Source organism: Odocoileus virginianus, chromosome X (assembly GCF_023699985.2).
Source record: "Odocoileus virginianus isolate 20LAN1187 ecotype Illinois chromosome X, Ovbor_1.2, whole genome shotgun sequence".
NCBI classification, from domain to species: domain Eukaryota; kingdom Metazoa; phylum Chordata; class Mammalia; order Artiodactyla; family Cervidae; genus Odocoileus; species Odocoileus virginianus.
Genome location: NC_069708.1, coordinates 19,178,894 through 19,201,460, shown reverse-complemented (window position 1 = coordinate 19,201,460; position 22,567 = coordinate 19,178,894). Strand labels below are relative to the sequence as shown.

The 22,567-nt window shown below is 39.4% G+C and overlaps 1 protein-coding gene across 8 annotated transcripts in view; it reads left to right on the top strand.

Moving 5' to 3' along the window:
- ARHGEF9 (Cdc42 guanine nucleotide exchange factor 9) overlaps positions 1-22,567 on the top strand; it is a 396,118-nt gene that overhangs the window by 262,849 nt on the left and 110,702 nt on the right. For all 8 annotated transcript variants that reach the window (XM_070461884.1, XM_070461883.1, XM_070461885.1 and 5 more), the window contains one exon: positions 17,596-17,828. In XM_070461884.1, coding sequence (XP_070317985.1) covers positions 17,596-17,828 — 233 coding nt within the window. The remainder of the gene's footprint in view (positions 1-17,595; positions 17,829-22,567) is intronic.

Genomic DNA, 22,567 nt, shown 5'->3' with positions numbered 1-22,567 from the left:
GCGACTTCACTTAAGCCTTGTTTATGGTCCATATCTCACAATGGTACATAGCTACTGGAAAAACCATATTTGAGTATACAGACCTTTTTCAGCAAAGTGATGTCTCTGCTTTTTATGCTGTCTAGGTTTGTCACAGCTTTCCTTCCAAGGAACAAGCATCTCTTAATTTCATGGCTGCAGTCATCATCCACAGTTATTTTGGACCCCAAGAAAATAAAATCTCTCACTGCTTCCAGTCTTTCCCCTTCTATTTGCCATGAAATGATGGGACCAGATGCCATGATCTTAGTGTCTTGAATGATGAGTTTTAAACCAGCCTTTTCACATTCCTCTTTCACCTTTATCAAGAGGCTCTTAAGTTCTTCTGAACATTCTGCCATTAGGGTAGTGTCATCTGCATATCTGGGGTTATTGATATTTCTCCCAGCAATCTTGATTCCAGCTTATGTTTCATCCAGCCTGGTGCTTCACATGGTATACTCTGCATCTAAGTTAAATAAACAGGGTGACAATATAGAGCCTTGATGTACTCCTTTGTCGATTTTGAACCAGTCCATTGTTTCATGTCCGGTTCTAACTGTTGCTTCTTGACCTGCATACAGCCTTCTCAGGAGACAGATAAGGTGGTCTGGTATTCCCATCTCTTTAATAATTTTTCACAGTTTGTTGTGATCCACACAAAGGGTTTAGCATAGTCAATGAAGCAGAAGTTGATGTTTTTCTACAGTCCCTTGCTTTCTCTGTGATCCAATGAATGTTGGCAATTTGATCTCTGGTTCTTCTGCCTTTTGTAAATCCAACTTGTACATCTGGAAATTCTAATTTACATATCACTGAAGTCTAGCTAGGATTTTGAGCATTACCTTCCTAGCATGTGAAATGAACACTATTGTCCAGTAGTTTGAACATTCTTTGGCATTGCCCTTCTTTTGGATTGGAATGAAAATGGATCTTTTTCAGTCCTGTGGCCACTGTTGAGTTTTCCAAGTTTGCTGACATATTAAGTGCAGCACTTTAACAGCATCATCTTTTAGGATTTGAAATAGCTCAGCTGGAATTTCATCACCTTCACTAGCTTTGTTTGTAGTGATGCTTCCTTAGGCCCACTTGACTTCACACTCCAGGATGTCTGACTGTAGGTGAGTGACCATGCCACAGTGGTTATCCAAATCATTAAGACTTTTTTTTTTTGTATAGTTCTGTGTGTTCTTGGCGCCTCTTCTTAATCTCTTCAACTTCTGTTAGTTCCTTACCATTTCTGTCCTTTATCGTGCCCATCCTTGCATGAAATATTCCCTTGATACCTCCAGTTTTCTTGAAGAGAACTTTCCCTTTCTGTTGTTTCCTCTATTTCTTTGCATTGTTCAATGAAGAAGTCTTTCTTATCTCACCTTTCTATTCTTTTGATCTCTTCATTCAGTTGGCTATATCTTTCCCTTTCTCCCTTTCCTTTCACTTCTCTTCTCAGCTATTTGTAAGGCCTCTTCAGACAACCATTTTGCCTTTTTTGCATTTCTTTTTCTTGGGGATGGTTTTGATCACCACCTCCTCTACTATGTTTAAACCTCTATCCATAGTTCTTCAGGCACTCTATCTATCAGATCCAATCCCTTGAATCTATTCATCACCTCCACTGTATAATCATAAGGAATTTGATTTAGACCATACCTCAATTGCCTAGTGGTTTTCCCTACTTTATTCAATTTAAGTCTGAATTTTGCAGTAAGGAGTTCATGATATGAGCCACTGTCAGCTCTACATCTTGTTTTTGGTGACTGTATAGAGCTTCTCCATCTTCAGCTGCAAAGAACGTAATCAGTCTGATTTCGGTATTGATAATTTGGTGACGTCCATGTGTAGAGTCGTCCTTGTGTTGGAAGAGGATGTTTGCTATGACCAGTGTATTCTCTTCTCGAAACTTTGTTAGACTTTGGCCTGCTTCATTTTGTATTCCAAGGTCATGAAAGAAAGTGAAAGTGAAAGTTGCTCAGTCGTATCCAACTCTTTGCGACCCCATGGACTATATAGTCCATGGGATTCTCCAAGCCAGAATACTGAAGTGGGTACTCATTCCCTTCTCCAGGATATCTTCCCAACCCAGGGATCAAGCCAAGGTCTCGCACATTGTGGGCATATTCTTTATGAGCCTGAGCTACTAGGGAAGACCAAGAATAATGGAGTAGGTAGCCTATCCCTTCTCAAGTGGATCTTCCTGATCCAAGAATCAAATGGGGGTCTCTTGCATTGCACGCAGTTTCTTTACCAGCTGAGCTACCAGGGAATCCCACTCCTAGGTCATACTTTTTTTTGCCCCTAGGTCATACTTGCCTGTTACTCCAGGTATCTGTTGACTTCCTACTTTTCCATTCCAATCCCTGTGATGAAAAATAGATCTTTATTTGGTGTTGGTTCTAGAAGGCCTTTAGGTCTTCATAGAACCAGTCAACTTCAGGCATGAAAACACCATTAATCTCATTGTACATCTCTCTCAGATCTCTTGGGAATTGTCAATGAGTGGTAACATATTGATAGAATTTTTTTCTGAGGAAGTCTCAACAGCTGGCCTAAAATATTCAGTAAATTATGTTTTGTCTTTCCATTTATTGAGCACTGCCAAAGTAGATCTAACATAATACTTAAAGACCTCAGTATTTCATAATGGTAAAAGAGCATTGACTTGGACTTAAACTCACTGGAGCTATATTAACTCATAACAAAAGAATCAACTGCCCTTTGAAGTTTTGCAGCCAGGTGTTGACTTCCTTTCTAGCTTTAAAAGTCCTAGCAGGATCTTTTTTCTATAGAAGGCTGCTTTGTCTACACTGAAAATCTGTTGTTTATTGTAGACACTTTACTATCTTAGCTACATCTTCTATATTACTTGCTGCAGTTTCTGCATTAGTACTTACTGCTTTACCTTGTGCTTTTATGTTATGGAGATAGCATCTTTCCTTAGATCTCATGAGCTGAACTCTGATAGCTTCACTCTTTTTTTTTAATTAATTTATTTTTTATTGAAGGATAATTGCTTTACAGAATTTTGTTGTTTTCTGTCAAACCTCAACATGAACCAGCCATAGGTATACATGTATCCCCTTTTGAAGCTCTCTCCCATCTCCTTCCCCATCCTACCCCTCTAGGTTGATACAGAGTCCCTGTTTGAGTTTACTGAGCTATATAGCAAATTCCTGTTGGCAATCTATTTTGCATATGGTAATGTAAGTTTCCATGTTACTCTTTCCATACGTCTCACCCACTCCTCCTCTCTCCCTATGTCCATAAGTCTATTCTCTCTTTCTCCACTGTTGCCCTGTAAGTAAATTCTTCAGTACCATTTTCTAGATTCTGTGTATATGTGTAAGAATACACATACACATATCTTTCTGACTCACTTCACTCTGTATAATAGCTTCTAGGTTTATCCATCTCATCAGAACTGTCTCAAATGCGTTCCTTTTTATGGCTGAGTAATATTCCATTGTGTATATATTACCACAATTTCTTTATCCATTCATCTGTCAATGGACATCTAGGTTGCTTCCATGTTCTTATTGTAAATAGTTGTTGTAAACAGATAATTATAAGACACTAATGAAAGAAATCAAAGATGGCATAAAGAGATGAGAGATATTCCATATTCCTAGGTAAAATAAATCAATATTGTGAAAATGAGCATACTTCCAAATGCAATCTACAGATTTAATGCTATCCCTATCAAATTACCAATGGCATTTTTCATAGAACTAGAACAAAAAATTTCACAATTTTGTTGTGAAATTCACATCTGTTTTTCCTTGTTCATGTTGTAAATAGTGCTGCAATGAACAATGGGATACACATGTCTCTCTCAATTTTGGTTTCCTTAGGGTATATGCCTGGGAGTGGGATTGTTGGGTCATAAGGTGGTTTTATTCCTGGGTTTTTAAGGAATCTTCATACCGTCTTCCATAGTATGGAAGTGGCTGAATCAATTTACATTCCCACCAACAGTGCAAGAGGGTTCCCTTTTCTCTGCACCCTTTCCAGCATTTATTATTTGTAGACTTTTTGAGGAGTGCCATTCTGACTGGTGTGAGGTGCTATCTCATTATAGTTTTGATTTGTATTTCTCTAATAATGAGTGATGTTGAGCATCTTTTCATGTGTTTCTTAGCTGTCTGTATATCTTCTTTGGAAAAATGTCTGTTTAGGTCTTTTTCACAGTTTCTGGTTGGTTTGCTTGTTTTTCTGGTGTTGAGTTGTATGGGCTGCTTGTATATTTTGGAAATTAATCCTTTGTCAGTTCATTTGCTATTATTTTCTCCCATTCTGAGGGTTGTCTTTTCACCTGGCTTATAGTTTCCTTTGCTGTGCAAAAGCTTTTAAGTTTAATCCATCCCCACTTGTTTACTTTTGTTTTTATTTTCATTACTCTAGGAGGTGGGTCATAGAGGATCTTGCTTTGATTTATGTCATTCAGTGTTCTGCCTATGTTTTCATCTAAGAGTTTTATAGTTTCTGGTCTTACATTTATGTCTTTAATCCATTTTGAATTTATCTTTGTGTATGGTGTTAGGAAATGTTCCCATTTCATTCTTTTACATGTAGCTGCCCAGTTTTCCCAGCACCATTTATTGAAGAGGCTGTCTTTGCCCCATTGTATATTCTTGCTTCCTTTGTCAAAAATAAGGTACCCATAGGTGCATGAGTTTATTTCTGGGCTTTCTATCTTGTTCCATTGGTCTATATTCTTGTTTTTGTGCCAGTACAATACTACCTTGATAACTAGCTTTGTAGTATAACCTGAAGTCAGGAAGCTTGATTCCTCCAGCTTGATTCTTCTTTCTCAAGACTGTTTTGGCTATTTGGAGTTTTTGTGTTTCCATATGAATTGTGATTTTTTTTTTGTTCTAGTTCTATGAAAAATGCCATTGGTAATTTGATAGGGATAGCATCAAATCTGTAGATTGCATTTGGAAGTATACTCATTTTCACAATATTGATTTTTCTTACCTAAGGTTATGGAATATTTCTCATCTCTTTATGTCATCTTTGATTTTTTTTCATTAGTGTCTTATAATTATCTATGTACAGCACTTTTGTTTCCTTAGGTAAGTTTATTCCTAGATATTTAATTCTTTTTGTTGCAATGGTGAATGAGATTGATTCCTTAGTTTTTCTGATTTTTCATTGTTAGTATATAGAAATGCAAGTGATTTTTGTGTATTGACTTTGTGTCCTGCAACTTTGCTAAATTCACTGATTAGCTCTAGTAATTTTATGATACTATCTTTAGGATTTTCTATATACAGAATCATGTCATCTGCAAACAGTGAGAGCTTTACTTCTTCTTTTTCAATCTAGATTCCTTTTATTTATTGTTTTTCTCTGAGTCCTGTAGCTAGAACTTCCAGAATTCTATTGAATAATAGTGGCAAAAGTGGACACCCTTGTCTTGTTCCTGATCTTAGGAGGCATGCTTTCAGTTTTTCGCCATTGAGAATAATGTTTACTGTAGGCTTATCATATATGGCCTTCACTATGTTGATGTGGGTTTCTTCTATGCCCATTTTTTGAAGAGTTTTAGTCATAAATGTGTGCTGAATTTTATCAAAGGCTTTTTCTGCACCGATTGAGATTATCATATGGTTTCTATCCTTCAGTTTGTTAATATGGTCTATCACATTTATTGATTTCCATATATTGAAGAATCCTTGCACCCCTGGAATAAACCCAAATTGATCATGATGTATGAGCTTTTTGATGTATTGCTGAATTCTGTTTGCTAAATTTTTGTTGAGGATTTTTGCATCTATGTTCATCAGTAATATTAGTCTGTAGTTTTCTTTTTTCCTGTTTTCTTTGTCTGGTTTTGGTATCAGGGTGTTGCTGGTCTCATAGAATGAGTTTGGAAGTGTTCCTCCTTCTGCAATTTTTGAGTTTTAGAGGGATAGGCATTATCTCTTCTCTAAATGTTTGGTATTATTCTCCTGTGAAGCCATCTTGTCCTGGGCTTTTGTTCTTTTGGGAGATTTTTATCACAGCTTCAATTTCAATGCTTGTAATTTGGTTGTTCATAATTCTATTTCTTCCTGATTCAGTCTTGGAAGATTGAACTTATCTAAAAATCTTTACATTTCTTCTAGGTTATCTTATTCACATATAATTGTCCATAATAGTCCCTTATCATCCTTTGTACTTCTGCACTGTTTGTTGTAACCTCTGCTTTTTCACTTCCAATTTTGTTGATTTGATTCTCTCTCTTTTTTCTTGATGAGTCTGGCTATGGGTTTGTAAATTTTATCTTCACAAAGAAGCAGCTTTTAGTTTTACTAATCTTTACTATTGTTTCTTTCATTTCTTTTTCATTTATTTCTGCTAGGATCTTTATGATTTCTTTCCTTCTACTAATTTTGGGATTTTTTTCTTCTTTCTCTGGTTGCTTTAGGTGTAAAGTTAGGTTGTCTATTAGATGTTTTTCTTGTTTGTTGAGGTAGCATTGTATTCCTATAAACTTCCCTCTTAGAACTGCTTTTGCTGCATCCCATAGGTTTTCAGTTGTGTTTTCATTGTCATTTGTTTCTAGAATTTTTTTTTATTTCCCTTTTGATTTCTTCAGTAACCTATTGGTAATTTAGAAACATGTTGTTTAATCTCCATGTGTTTGTTTTTCTTACAGTTATTTTCTTGTAATTGATATCTAGTCTCAGTATTGTGGTCAGAGAAGATGCTTGATACGATTTCAATTTTCTTAAATTTGTTGAGGTTTGATTTGTGACCCAAGATATGGCCTATCCTGGAGAATGTTCCATGTGCACTTGAGAAGAAGGTATATTATTCTTCATTTGGATGGAATGTCCTGAAGATACCAATGAGATCCATCTCATCTAATGTATCATTTAAGAGTTGTCTTTCCTTATTAATTTTCTGTTTTGATCATCTGTCCATTGGTGTGAGTGGGGTGTTAAAGTCTGCTACTATTATTGTCTTACTGTGACTTGCTCCTTTTATTTCTGTTAGTGTTTGTCTTATATACTGAGGTGCTCCTATGTTGGGTGCATAGATATTTATAGTTGTTATGTCTTCCTCTTGGACTGATCCCTTGATCATTGTATAGTAGCCTTCCTTATCTGTTGTAATCTTCTTTATTTTAAGGTCTATTTTGTCTTATATGAGGGTGGCTACTCCAGCTTTCTTTTGATTCCTATTTGCATGGAATGTATTTTTCCATCTTCTCACTTTCAGTCTATATGTGTCTTGAGGTCTGAAGTGGGTTTCTTGTAGACAGCATACATATGGGTCTTGTTTTTGTATCCATTCATCCAGTCTTTGTCTTTTGGTTGGAGCATTTAACCCATTTACATTTAAAGTAAGTGTAGATATATTTGTCCCTATTACCATCTTCTAATTATTTGTGGCTGATTTTGTAGATCTTTTTTCTTCTGTTGTATTTCTTGACTATATAAGTCCCTTTAACATTTGTTGTAAAGCTCTTTGCTGGTACTGAATTCTCTTAACTTTGACTTGTCTGAAAAGCTTTTGATTTCTCCACCAATTTTGAATGAGATCCTTGCTGGGTACAATAATCTTGGTTGTAGATTTTTCCCTTTCAGTCCTTTAAATATATCCTGCCATCCCCTTCTGACCTGCAGAGTTTCTGCTGAAAGATCAGCTGTTAAGCATATGGGGTTTCCCTTGTATGTTACTTGTTGCTTCTCCCTTACTGTTTTTAATATTCTTTCTTTGTGTTTCATCTTTGTTACTTTGATTAGTATGTGTCCTGGCATATTTCTCCTTGGGTTTATCCTGTATGGGGTTCTTTGTGCCTGTTAGACTTGATTGGCTATTTCCTTTTCCATGTTGGGGAAATTTTCAACTATAATCTCTTCAGAAGTTTTCCCATACCCTTTCTTTTTCTCTTCTGCTCGGACCCCTATAATTCAATGTTGGTTCATTTGATATGGTTCCATAGCTCTCTGAGACTGTCCTCAGCTCTTTTCATTCTTTTTACTTTATTTTTCTCTTCAGAATTTATTTCCACTATTTTATCTTCCAGCTCACTGATTCATTCTTCTGAATCAGGTATTCTTCTATTGGTTCCTTCTAGAGTGTTTCTAATTTTAGTAATTGTGTTGTTTGTCTCTGTATGTTTATCCTTTAATTCCTCTAGGTCTTTGTTAATTGATTCTTGCATTTTCTCCATTTTGTTTTCATGGTTTGATCATCTTTACTATCATTATTTTGAAATTTTTTCAGGTAATTTTCCTATTTCCTCTTCATTTATTTGGACTTCTGTGTTTCTAATTTGTTATTTCATTTGTGCAGTATTTCTTTCCCTTTTCTTTCTTTCTTTCTTTCTTTTTTTTTTAAGTTATTGTGTTTGGGGTCTCCTTTTCCCAGGCTTCAAGGAAAGTTGAATTCTTTCCTTGAAGAAGGTTGAATTCTTTCTTCCTTTTGGTTTCTGCTCTCCTAAGGTTGGTCCTGTGCTTTGTGTGAGCTTTTTGTAGGGTGAGATTTGAGCTCAGTTTTTGTTTGTTTGTTTGTTTGTTTTTCCTCTTATGGGCAAGGCTGAGTCAGATGGTACTCCTGTCTGCTGACTTGGTTTGTATTTTGTTGTTGTTGTTGTTTAGACCAGGCATCCTGCACAGGGTGCTACTGGTGGGTAGCAGGTGATGTATTCAAGTGGTTTCCTTTGTGGGAGTTTTCACTATTTGATATTCCCTAGGGTTAGTTCTCTGGTACTCTAGGGTCTTGGAGTCAGTGATCCCACTCCAAAGTCTCAAGATTTGATCTCTGGTCAGGAATGAAGATTCCACAAGTTGTATCTTATGCCATTAAAGGAGAGTAAAACCAATATCCAAAAATGAGAGAACAAAGATGAACCCCAGACAAATGTCAGTTACAAAGTAATTAAAATAATGGAATAGATACATATACATATACACCTGTGAGCAAAGTGAAAACAGTCCAACAAAAACAAAGTACAGTAGATTGATCCAGAGAACAAAGGAAATCAAAAATTATATTTACCTGTTAAGAACAAAACTAACTTAAGCACAAACTGGAAAACAAAACTAATGCAAGGTACCAAGTGGGTAATAAAGCAATGAAAATAAAACAGACAAATATGTTGAGAGGAAAGAAAGAAAGAGGGGGATGGTTCTAAGATGGTGGAGGAATAGGATGGGGAGACAACTTTCTCTGCCACAAATTCATCAAAAGATCATTTGAACGCTGAACAAATTCCACAAAATAACTTCTGAACGCTGGCAGAGGAAACCAGGCAACGAGAAGGGCAGCCCATTCTCTTCAAAAGGAAGTAGGACAAAATATAAAGGATAAAAAGAGAGACAAAAGAGTTAGGGATGGAGACCCATCCTGAGGAGGAAGTCGTGAAAGAGGAAAAGTTTCCAAACACCAGGAAGCCCTCTCACCGACGGGTCTGTGGGGAGTTTTGGAATCACAGGGGGCAACATAACCGGGAGGAAAAAATAAATAAATAAAACCCACAGGTTATGCGCTTAACTGCAACTCCCAGTGGAGAAGTAGCCTAGACCCTCCTCGCATTCACCACCAGCGAGCGGGGACTGAACAGGGAGGTGTGGGCTGCATTGCTTAGGGTATAGACCGGGCCTGAATGCCCTGAGGACAATCTGAGGGAGCTAATGTGAGATAGCAAGAGAGAGAAAAAAGAGAGGGGATGGGAGAACTTTCCCATGAAAAGCTCTAACCTAAGGCACTGCTAGGCCCACTCACAGAATAAAGGACTGAGCGAATACCAGAGGAGAGCTAGCCACCTGTGGACTGGCCCATCCCCTGCTGGAGGCAGAGAGGTAGGCAGGTGACAGCCAGAGCCAGAAAGGGGCAATCTCGGCCCCAGAGACGGCATCCTCTACCAAACTGCGAGCAGGCGAGCAGTTGCTAACAAAGTCTTCCTGGGATCCTGGACGGTTGACATTCATCAGGAGGGTTGCAGTCAGAGATCAGCTCCCCAGAGGAGACACATGGCACACCTGAGATGGCGCTCCCACTGTGCACCCAGGAAACCAAGCGGCTGCGACCAGGGAGGTGATAAGACGCACCACACACCTGGGGAGTGCGCTCACCAAACACCTGGTCACCTGAGCTGCTCTGACCTGGGAACGGCACAAAACGCAGGCCCAACCAAGTCTGTGCCTTTGTGGTGTACCCAAGAACCTGAACCTGAGTGACTTAGACCTGCGAAGTTCTCACAACCCAGGGCCCACTTTTGACAGTTCCCCTGCAGAGTAACCTGTAGCCTGAGCAGTGTAGACCAGGAAAGCACACACACAGTGAGCGGGCTCAAACCCAGTGTGGCCTAGACACTGCAAGCACTTCCCATAAACGCCAGTGATATTTGTTTGCATTGTTCCTCCCTCCCTACAGCACAACTGAACAAGTGAGCCTAGATAAGTGACCACGTTCGCCCCCTTGTGTCAGGGAAGAAATTAGACACTGAAGAGACTTGCAAACAGAAGACAAAAAGAGGGAACCACTTTGGAAGTAACAGCTGCAACAGGTTAAAACCCTGTAGTTAGCACTGACTACATTGGAAGGGGCCTATAGACCTTGAGAAGAAGTGTAAGCTGGAACAAGGAACTATCTGAAGTTGAATTGACCCCACACTGCCCACAACAGCTCCAGAGAAATTCTTAGATATATTTTGCTATTATAATTTTTAGTTTTTTTTTTTAAGCCCTTTATTACTCTAATTTTCATTGCTATAACATACTATTATCTTGCAAAAAAAGACCTTATTTTTAAAGCAAATTTCATATATATTTTCAATAATTTTTGAGATTTTTTTATTTTTAATATTGTATTTTTGAGAGTATAACCTCTACTCTAAGGTTTTTAATCTTTGGCTTTGGTACTTGTTATCAATTTTGTACCTTTAAGAATCCAATCTTCAGTGCTTGTTTTTACTTAGGAATGTAATTACTGGTTTGATTGCCCTCTCCCACTTTTGACTCTCCTTTTTCTCCCCCAGGTCACCTCTATCTCCTCCCTCCCCCTTCTCTTCTCTACTCAACTCTGTGAATCTCTTTCCGTATTCTGGGCTGTGGAGAACAGTTAGGAAACTGATTACTGGCTCTCTGTCTCTCTCCTTTTGACTTTCCCTCTTCTCCTCCTGGTCACTTCTATCACCTTCCTCCCTCTTCTCTTCTCCATGTAACTCTGTGAACCTCTCTGGGTGCCCCTCACTGTGGAGAATCTTTTCTCCATTAACCTAGATGTTTTATCATCAGTGCAGTATGGATAGAGAAATCTTGAGGCTACTGTAAGAATAAGACTGAAAACCAGAGGCAGGGGTCTTAAATCCAAAACCTGAGAACACCAAAAAACTGCTGGCTCCAGGGAACATTAATCAAAAAGAGCTCATCCAGCAGCCTCCATACCTGCACTGAAACCAAGCTCCACCCAAAAGCCAACAAATTCCAGAACAAGACATACCACACTAATTCAGCATTAATATACAAGCTGCCCAAAGTCACATCAAACCCATAGACCTCAAAACTCATGACTGGACACTTCATTGCACTCCAGAGAGAAGAGATCCAGCTCCACACACCGGAACACTGACACAAGCTTCCTTAACCAGGAAACCTTGACAAGCCACTTGTCTGAATCTATAAAACTGCTAGAGGAAAACATAGGCAAACACTCTCTGACATATATCACAGCAGGATCCTCTATGACCCACCTCCCAGAGTAATGGAAATAAAAGCAAAAATAAACCAATGGAACCTACTTAAACATAAAAAAGCTTTTGCACAATGAAGGAAACTATAAGCAAAGTGAAAAGAGCTTTCAGAATGGGATAAAATAATAGCAAATAAAACTACTGAAAAAAATTAATCTAAAAAATATACAAGCATCTCATGTAGCTCAATTCTGGAGAAATAAACGACCCAATCAAAAAGTGGGCCAAAGAACTAAACAGACATTTCTTCAGAGAAGACATACAGATGGCTAACAAACCCATGAAAAGTTGCTCAACATCACTCATTATCAGAGAAATGCAAATCAAACTACAATGAGATACCTTCTCACGCTGGTCAGAATGGCTGCTATCAAAAAGTCTACAAACAATGAATGCTGGGGAGGGTGTGGAGAAAAGGCAACCCTCTTACACTGTTGGTGGGAATGCAAACTAGTACAGCCATTATGGAGAGCAGTGTGGAAATTCCTTAAAAAGTTGGAAATTGAACTGCCATATGGCCAAACAATCCCACTGCTCGGCATACACACTGACGAAACAAGAATTGAAAGAGACACATGTACCCCGATATTCATCACAACACTGTTTACAATATCTAGGACATAGAAACAACCTAGATGTCCATAGGCAGATGAATGGATGAGAAAGCTGTGGTACATATACACAGTGGATTATTACTCTGCCATTAAAAAGAATGCATTTGTTTTTTGTTTTTGTTTTTGTTTTTTTTTTTTCAGAAATAGAGGCTTTTATTTTTCTTAGGAGCTTCACAAGCAAACTAGGCCACCCAGAGGAATACTTTCAAATGGCTCTAAAGAGCCACATAATGGAAACTTAGGGCAAAATCTTGCATTTGAAGGGCAGCTAACAGAAAGTAAGGAACAGCATGACTAACACACATGGCAAGGGAAAGGTGGTATGCAATTCTTTGCAATCATTAATTAACAGGAGTGTATTCCTTAGGAAGAGGGCTTCCCTGGTAGCTCAGGTGGCAAAGAATACACCTGCAGTGCAGGAGACTCCAGTTCAATTCCTGGATCGGGAAGATTCCCTGGAGAAGGGCCAGACCACCCATGCCAGTAAAAAATCTTGCATTTGAAGGGCAGCTAACAGAAAGGAAGGAGCACCATGTTTTCAAATCACTAACACACACGGAAAGAAGGTGATATGAAATTCTCTGCGATCATTACTTAACAAGAGTGCTTTCCTTAGAAAGTGAAAGTTGCTCGGTCGTATCTGACTCTTTGTAACCCCATGGACTATACAGGCCATGGAATACTCCAGGCCAGAATACTGGAGTGGGTACCCTTTCCCTTCTCCAGGGGATCTTCCAAGCCCAGAAAAGAATGCATTTGAATCAGTTCTAATGAGGTGTATGAAATTGGAGCCTATTTTACAGAGTGAAGTAAGCCAGAAAGAAAAACACCAATATAGTATATTAACATATATATATGGAATTTAGAAAGATAATAATGATGACCCTAAGTGCGGGACAACAAAAGAGATACAGAAGTATAGAACAGTCTTTTGGACTCTGTGGGAGAAGGTGGGGGTGGGATGATTTGAGAGAATAGTGTTGAAGCATGTATATTATCATATGTGAAACAGATCGCTAGTCCAGGTTTGATGCATGAGACATGGTGCTCAGGGTTGATGCACTGGGATGACCCTGAGAGTTGGGATGGGGAGGGAGGTGGGAGGGGGGTTCAGGATAGGGAACACATTTACACCCATAGCTGATTCATGTCAATGTATGTCAAAAACCACTATAATATTGTAAAGTAATTAGCCTCCAATTAATATAAATTAATTATTTTTTAGAAGAAAATAGCTATGCAAAGTTAAATAAAGGTAGATGAAGAAGATTTATTTACATTAGAGATTATCTGCAAGTGGAAAAGAACAGTAGCAAAGGCAAATGAAATAATAAATTTAGAAATAATATAATAGGTTTAAAAAATTAAAATTATAAAAAAGAATTGAAAAAAAAATGGAAGAAGAAAGAAAAAAGGGGAGAAAAGAGGAAAAGTCCACAGAACATCAAAAGCCGGATATAGAGGCAGAGGTTTATAACAATAGAAAGTGTGACTAAATATACACATATACATATTGACACATAAGAAAAATCAAAACAGTCCAACAAAAATTAACTACAGTAGATTGACCCAGCTAACAAAGGAAACCAAAAATTGTATCTATCAGAACAAAACTAATTTAAAAACTAATTAAAGCACAAACTGAAAAACAAAACTAAAGCAAGGTGCCAATTGGGGAATAAAGCAATGAAAGTAAAAGTAACAAATATGTTGAGAAGAAAGGAGAGAAAGAAATATAGATATGCAAAGTTAAATAGAGGTAGATAAAGAAAGTTTCTATACATTAAAGATTAACTGCAAGGGGAAAAGAACAGTAGGAAAAGCAAACGAAGGAATAAACGTAGAAAAATAATAATACGTTTAAAAAAATAAAATTAAAAAAAGAGAAAAGGAAAAAAAATAGAGGAAAACTCCACAGAACTGCAAATGCCCAATGTAGAGGCAGAGTTTTATGACAACAATAAAAAATGTGACTGAGGAAAAAGGAAAAAAACTCCAAAGCTTAATTGGGTTTCTTAATGCCAATAAAATTGACAACTACAACGTGGGAGAGGGGAATCCAAAAGAATCTACAGAACAAGTCAAAAAATAAGAATAATAAATGATTTTCTTGAGTCTCTGCTGTCAGAGTCCTTTCCCGCTCTGGGAATCACAGTCCACCTTACCTCCCTAGGTTGCCCTCCAGCACTGTACTGATCTCTGGACCTGCTGTGGGGGCTGCTCAGATTCTAATCTGGTCCTACTCTTGTGTGTTCTTTCCTCCAATGTCCACAGCTATCAGAGCTAGTGCATTTTCTTTTGCGGGAGCTCTCAATGGCCTTTTATATATCTCATAGACACAGAGTCTGCTTATTTTATCGTGTAGATTTAATCCGCAGCTTGTATAGGTATTGGGAAGGTTTTGGGTCTTCTTCCTTAGCCACACTGCCCCTGGGTTTCAATTGTTGCTTTATTTCCACCTCTACATGTGTGTCGTCCCCTGGGGTTTAGCTCCTGAGGCTTCACTGGAGGGCTTGGGTTTGCCTCTGTGAGGGTCAGGTGTGGAAATGGTGCAGCTGCTTGGGTCACAGGGGTTCTGGCAGCACCAGGTACTCAGGGGGATTGACAGCTAGGGCAGCAGGAAATATAGTGCTCTAGAAGATTATGGCAACCAGTATTGGCTAATAAGCTTCAGTATTCTTGCCTGGAGAACCCCATCTCTGACAGAGAAGCCTGGCATGCCACAGTCAACAGGGTCACAAAGAGTTGGACAGGAATGAAGTGACCGTGTGTGCATAAGCACAAGACTTTTTTTTTTTTTTTTGGTCTGTGGAAGCTCTGCCCCAGTGAGAGTTGAGCATGAAGGTGGTGCAACTGCTTGGCTTTCAGGGACCCTGGCAGCACCAAGTGTTCAGGTACACAAACTGCCTCCATGGCAGGAGTTATGGCCCTATCAGTCTTTTTTCAAGACTCTTGTAGCTGGTGATCAGAAGGCCTCTTTGGCCAGTCTTTCTCCATAGCTCTGCCTGTTCAGGCACTTAGAGGGATCCCTTGCCTGGGGTCCTTCTCTGTTGTTCATCATGTCAGGCACATAGGGAGGCTCCCCTGACTGGGGTCTACTCTGTAGTTCAGCGCATCAATCACTTAAAGGAACACCCTGGCTGGAGTCCTACTCTGTAGTTCAGTGTGTGAGGCATTTGATGGGCCACCCTCTCTATTGTTCAGCTGCAGATGCTGGCCTGTGGGGAGAGAGAGGCTATAGTGGTGGCTCCACCCCCTATGCGTGACTCAGGAGTATCACCTTGCTTCCATGGCTGCCTGGCTTTCCGACTTCCCTCAATAGGCATTTCCCCCCATGATCTCCTCCCTCACATCCACTCGATGCGTCTCTCTGCAGTCAACAGCAGCCCTCGCACTGGGATTGCTCCAGAATCCCTAAAATCCAGCTCCCAGCTGCTACACCTTCCACAGGACCTGCATCCCTGTCCAGGGTATGTATGGCTGTGTCAAGGACTGTCTGACTGTCATTCCATTTCGGCTGCCACAGATCAGCTGTTTCACTCTCAGCCTTAAATGTTTCTCCTGTGACTCAGACAATTGCCCCACTGTGGGGATCAGACCCCTGCTTCAGTTCCCCCACCTGCTGAGGGTAGATCCAGTCCTACTAATACTCCTGTTTTTCCCCCTAGTTTCTTCATTTTACCAAGTTTTTTTGTGATCCTGTTTATTCTTTTCCACTGGTCACGTACTCCTGTCCACTCTCAGCTGGTGTTCTGCATGCACTTCTGTGTCTGAAGGTGTATTCGTGATGTATCTGTGGAGAGAGGTGCACTCCATGTTCACCTACCCCACCACCATCTTGTTCTCTCAGCTTCACTCTTTTCTCTGCAGCTTTCACCTCTTTTTCAGCCTTTGCAGAATTGAAGAGAGTTAGAGTCTTGCTCTGGGTTAGGCTATTTTGATCTATCCAGACCATTCAACCTTTCTCCATATCAGCAATAAGGTTGTTTTCACTTCCTTATCATTTGTGTGTTCACTGGAATAGCACTTTTAGTGTCCTTCAAGAATATTTCCCTTTCATTTACAACTTGGCTAACTATTTGGTGCAAGAGTTATAGCTTTCAGCCTGGCTCAGCTTTTAATATACCTTCCTTCCTAAGTTTAATTATTTCTAGCTTTTGATTTAAATTTAGAGACATATAACACTTCCTCTCACTTAAACACTAGAGATCATTGTAGAATTATAAATTGACTTGACTTCAGTATTGTTGTGTCTTAGGAAATAGTGAGGTCAGAGAAGAGAGAGGGGAACAGTGGAGTAGTCAGAACACACAACACTTATGTATTGCATTCACCTTGTTATATAGGTTTGTAGTATCCACAAACAATTACAATATTAACATCAAAGATCACTGATCATAGATTAATTACCATGACAAATATAATAATAGTGGAGAAGTTTGAAACATTGCAAGAAATACCAAAATGTGGCACAGAGGCATGAAGTGAACAAATGCTATTGGAAAAATGATGCCAATAGACTTGCTCAACCAAGTCTTTCTCCCAATCTTTCAATTTGTGAAAAACATGATATCAGTGAAGTGCAATAAAATGAAAGATGCCATTTACCCAGATTCATCTAGTATTAACATTCCTCTGATTTTGGTATATCATTTGAATAAACACCCCCCTTACCTTCTCCTCCTCCCTTCTTTACATGTACACACACACACATACACACACATTGTTTTTCTCAGCCATTTATGTTTAACTTGCATTCATCACTACTCTTTACTCCTGAAAGTTCCATGGTGTATTTCCTACAGAATATTCTTTGGAGAAAATTTGAAACTCTGGAAGATGTGATTCATTCAAACAGAAATTTATTATGTTTTTCCAGATTTTCTAACTTTTCTCAGTGGTTAAGTTTCACCTAAAACTATTTAGTCTGCCATTACAAGAAATAGATCTCTGATCTACCTCTATGATCCAGTGCCTGAATTTTATTATGATATTGTGTTTTGCTATTTTCAGGGTCAGTCTCCTCTCATTAGCCTTCTTTTATATAATTTACTTGCTATTCCTACTTATTTATTTTTATATATGATTTTTTGCAATCAGTTTGTCTAATTCCCAAATAATTTGTTATTAAATTATGAATCAGTTTAGAAAAGATTGATGTTGTTATCATTTTTATATTTCTACATAAGAAGACGGTTTGTCATTCCATATCTCCAGAACTTCTTTTGGAGTCCTCAGTAGCATTTCCTTTTCTCTCCATCTTTCCTCTGCTCACAGCAAGATGGATTCTGGATATACTCTGAGTACTGTAACAATCACCTGGACGCCTGTATGGAGCTCTCCAAACTGATGAAGGACAGCCGCTACCAACACTTTTTTGAGGCCTGTCGCCTCTTGCAGCAAATGATCGACATTGCCATTGATGGTTTCCTTTTGACGCCAGTACAGAAGATCTGCAAGTATCCCTTACAGCTGGCTGAGCTCCTCAAGTATACCGCCCAGGACCATAGGTAAGGGATTGAGGGAGGTAGTAGTGAAGGAGAGAACCTCCTCTACATGTTAGTACTTATTGACAGTATATGTTCTTTTGCCTTTCAGAGCTGTTAGCTTATATGTACAATGGGATGATGATATATTCTTGCTTACTTCTCAAGACTCTTGTGTGTATAAAGTGAGGTCGTGTTTAAAGAGTTGTTTATAAACTTGTAAATAAATATATACACAAAATCAGTGTGCATCATTATTGTACAGCTTAAGACACTGTCTTCAGGAAGCTTATAGCCTGGTCCTTGGTCCTGAATTCAGCCAAGTGAAGGTATTTGGCTGCTCAGTCATGTCCAGCTCTTTACAACTCCATGGACTGTAGCCCACCAGGCACCTCTGTCCATGGGATTTTCCAGGCAGTAAAACTGGAGTGCGTTGACATTTCCTTCTCCAGGGGATGTTCCCAACCCAGGGAGCAAACCTACATCCCCTGTGTCTCCTGCACTGTCAGGTAGATTCTTTATCACTCCCTCACCTTGGGAAATTATCCAAGGGAACCAACTTTTTATTCTCTGCTTGATAGAGTCAAATATCCTGGTAACAGACTACTCAGCTTGTACTGAGCTTATAATTCTTCTGAAAGGCTACATTCCTGGGCTTCTTTAGTCTTTTCCTCCCTCTTCTGCCTTATCAAACTCTACTCTCCCCTTAGATCCAGAGCATAACTAGGGGAAAATAGACTTGAGAATTTCCCTGAAGTTTTTTTTTAAGTTTTTCGGTATTTTCAAGAAAACCCCCAAAGGATAAAAGAGCTTTATTTATCTCTCTGAATGGAAATAGTACTTCTAATCTCCTATTTGTAAGGTATATATTGCAAGTTGGGCTTTCCAGGTGGATCAGTGGTGAAGGACCTGCCTGCTAAGCAGGAGATGCAGGTTCCATCCCTGGATCAGGAAGTTTCCCTGGAGAAGGAAATGCCAACCCACTCTAGTGTTCTTGCCTAGGAAATCCCATGATCAGAGAAGCTTGGTGGTCACAGAGTCAGACATGACTGAGGGACTAAACCACCGTACTGCAAGCCATCTCCAGCAATGGAAGTGGCCTATAGTAAACCATCCCCTAGTTTTGCATATCCTTTACTTCATGACCTAGAACCCCCAGGCTGTTTATAGTATGCTTTTGATTGATATTGGATATCTGAACTTAGGTTTGTTGGTCCAGCTCTCAACTCTCCTCCTGATTGAGCACTCCAAGAATAAAGAAGGCCTTTGCCCAGTTTCCTTTAGTTTTTGTCTCATTCTCATCAGGCCTGTTTCTTACTTTCATTTAACTCTGTTGCCTAGTTTCCTTGGAGCTGACTTCCAGACTTAGTTGCATAAGGCCATGTGTGTGGGTCAGCTGGCTTTATGTCAAGCTTCTAGGTCAATCTCTAGGTTCATTTTTAAGTTGATGTTGTTTCTTTAGCAAATCATGGGTCATGTGCTCCAGTGTTTCTGAAGCCCTGGACAGATTCAGATTTGAAACCAAATGTGGCAGCAGTGGGCTCTCCCTTTGTGTAAGTAACACCACCAGTGATAGCTCTGCCTTCGTTGATCCATTGGCTGTGAGGGAAGTAGGTATAGAAAGACTTTGCAAAGGAAGACTCTGTGTTCTCTTCTCCCTGATTCTGTTTACTAGCTGGGGGATGGGAGTACTCAGACATGAAACTTGGAGGTGAGTAAATCTCACTTAAAAGGTTTAATATAGCCCATTACCAAAACTGAGTCCCAACTTTTCGAAGGAGAAGACTTGTGAGAGCTAATAGGATACTGAAGAACCCCCACTAAATTAAAAATAAAAATGAAAAACATTTATGGCCCTAAAATGGGAAGGGCCTTAAAGGAAGTTCTTCTAGTCAGACTTCCTCATTCTGTGGCTGGAGAGACTAAGTCCTGGAGAGAGAAAATGACAAAGAGGAAGTCTGTGGCATAGCGAGGACACAAAGTATGGACAGTGGTCTGGGAGCCTAGCTTTTTACAGAGTCCTCCAAGTGCCCAGGAAGATTTGTGAAGCCATTATACTACACAGTCTGGGAGGCCTTTTCTAGTTCTGCCTGCTCATGATGTGATGAATTTAAATGACCTCCACAGGTATATTTCAAGGTGCTAAGTGACCAGAAACAGCCACTATTGTACCTAAATCTCAGTGAAGCAGCTTTCAGACCAATGGTTCTAAAATCAGTATATTCAAAGAGTGATTCTCAAATGTTTTTATATCACAACTCATCTCCTGCCTGCTCCTGAGTATCTGTTCCATGGAAACTACCTAGCAGGAGGCTCTAAAAATCAAACTTATGGACTGATGATATTAATTATGTAAATTATGTATTTGCATAGGTGCTTTTAAATGTCCTCCAAATGTCATTTTTAAAACATAGTCAAAAACTATGTTATTCTTTTAGGCCAAAGCAATCCTAAGGCCTTTTTGGGCTTAGTGGGAGTCAATAAGATAGAATATCTCCCTGGGATTTGCCATTCCTATACTCCTTCACCTTGAGTGGAAACCCTGCCTCAAGGCCTCTTTGCCCCCTTGGTCTCTGGTCTCCTCCTCTTCCAGCCCCAGGCACTAGAGTGCTGAGAGAATGTTTCAGGCAGTGGCAGGCTACATCAATCCCTGTCCTCATTTGGGGTGACCCACTGAACCTAGCCCTATCCCCAGACCATAGACAGTTCCTTCTTTCCAGCCTCAGGAAGCTGTATCAAGGTGATAGCTCCTGCACTGCATGTCAGAGTAGCTTCGATTTGAAGGCAATTAGAAGCTACCACCAGCTTGAAGGCTTAGTAAGATAGGTATTCAGTTAGCTAAGTCTGAAATGCAGGCAGTCAGAGTAGTATATGGGGGAGAAGATTAGATGGATAGAGAATGATAAGTGGAGAATAATGCTACCTTTGTTTACAGAAGGGTGACATGTCTTCACCCCTCTACCCAACCTTGCTTAAGCTGACAAGAAGGAAGGCTCTGTGCAAGAGGGAGGTTAGCTGACCTGTCTAGCACAAGACAATCTTGGTTCAGTCAGTCTCCTCACTAGGATGCTTGACTCAGACCCACTCTGGAAGCCTGAGGGCTCTGAGCAGGGTTCAGGCTAGACCATAGCTATTTATTGATTGACAGTATGGCACACTGGCAGTGAAAAATTCATGGCTGAGTAGTACATGGGATCAGTTAGAGCATTCTCATACCAGTACTGTCCAATAAGACTTTGCACAGTGATGTAAACATTCTATATCTGTGAGGTTTAATATAGTAGACACTGTCAGCATATGGATATTGAGAACTGAGAAATGTAGCTGGTGCAACTAAATAATTAAAATTTAAATTTTTGTTTAATTTCAATTAAATGTTGCTAGTGGCTACCATATATACAGTGTAACTCTATGCTTTACTTCCCAGAAAGTGGCTTAAGGCATCTTCCTGATGCTCTCAAATCAGAGAGTGGAATAACATGAGCCTAAATAATGGGGTGCTTATTTATATCAGCAGCTTCTACTCTGCAGCTACCCCTTCTGTCATTACCCTACCCTGCTTCTAAATGGCAGGCTAAGACAGTCTTGCCAGAGCAAAACTTTGACAGTTTTACAGAGCACAGTAGTTCCCCTATAGATTGTAGCAAGTAACTGTAAAATGTTGTAATGAAATAGGAACAAATATAATATTTTGTTGTTGGGTCTAAGGAGTCAACAATTCAAGGGCCAACTGAGAAACACAGCTTCTAGAAAGCATATTTTAAAGAAATTTAAGAAGTGTTGGTTAATTGTAAGTTCAGTATGAGTCAGAAGTGAGATTCATAAGAAAAACTGGTAATAGCTAACATTCATTAGACTCAGAATAAAAAAGAGTTTTGGGGGTGTGTATGTGTGTATGTGCATGTGTGTGCACACACACGCATGTTAACAGAGTTGTCTTGAGACAGAATGGACTGCTTAGGATATGCAGTGAGTATCTTGTTACTGGGGGTGATAAGATGTAGTAACATTTAAAGACTATAGTCTGGAAGGTATGCAGAGAAAAGACTGGAGCCAGGGAAGCCAGATAAGAGGAGGCATCTGCCCTGGCAGTTACAACTCCCTTTCTCCTGTGCTTATGTTTGATCTCCCACCCCACAGCTCAATATATTAGGAAAGAAAAAGGCAGTTGCTGTGCTCTTCTCTTTCTCTTCTCTTCTCTTCTTTCCGTTGGTGCTGGGACAGTGAGCAGGTTAGTGACCACAAAGCATGTTCAGCTTCTCTAAGGAAAAGTTAGTTAAGACTGAACCATAATGCATCCTCCTACCTTCTCAGTTATAGTAATTTCACCAAATATCTGGGATTTCACTTTCAACATGCTTTTCACAGGAGCTATTTGATTGGAAATTAGAGCAGACAAGCAGAGAAAACTTGGCAGGGTGATATAACCTTCAACACATCCCAGGAAAATGGGATTAGGATTATACTTCTGAGTTTGAGGTTTTGAAAGACAACTCATATAACATCTATACTAGAGAAATGCTTCTTTTGTATTAATAATACTGCTAACATTTGCTATAAGCCAAGAGTAAAACAGTTGTCATGGATTAATAAAACTTCATCAAATTCTATTGTAATTCTCCCCCATTTTACAGATAAAAATCTGAGTCACTGAGAAAGTAAATGTGACTTGTGAAAGATCACATCACTTGTCAGTGGCTAAAGTCTGGTTTGTGTCCAAGGAGTCTCTGTGGGGGAAAGGTTTGGATGTTATTTTATAGTTA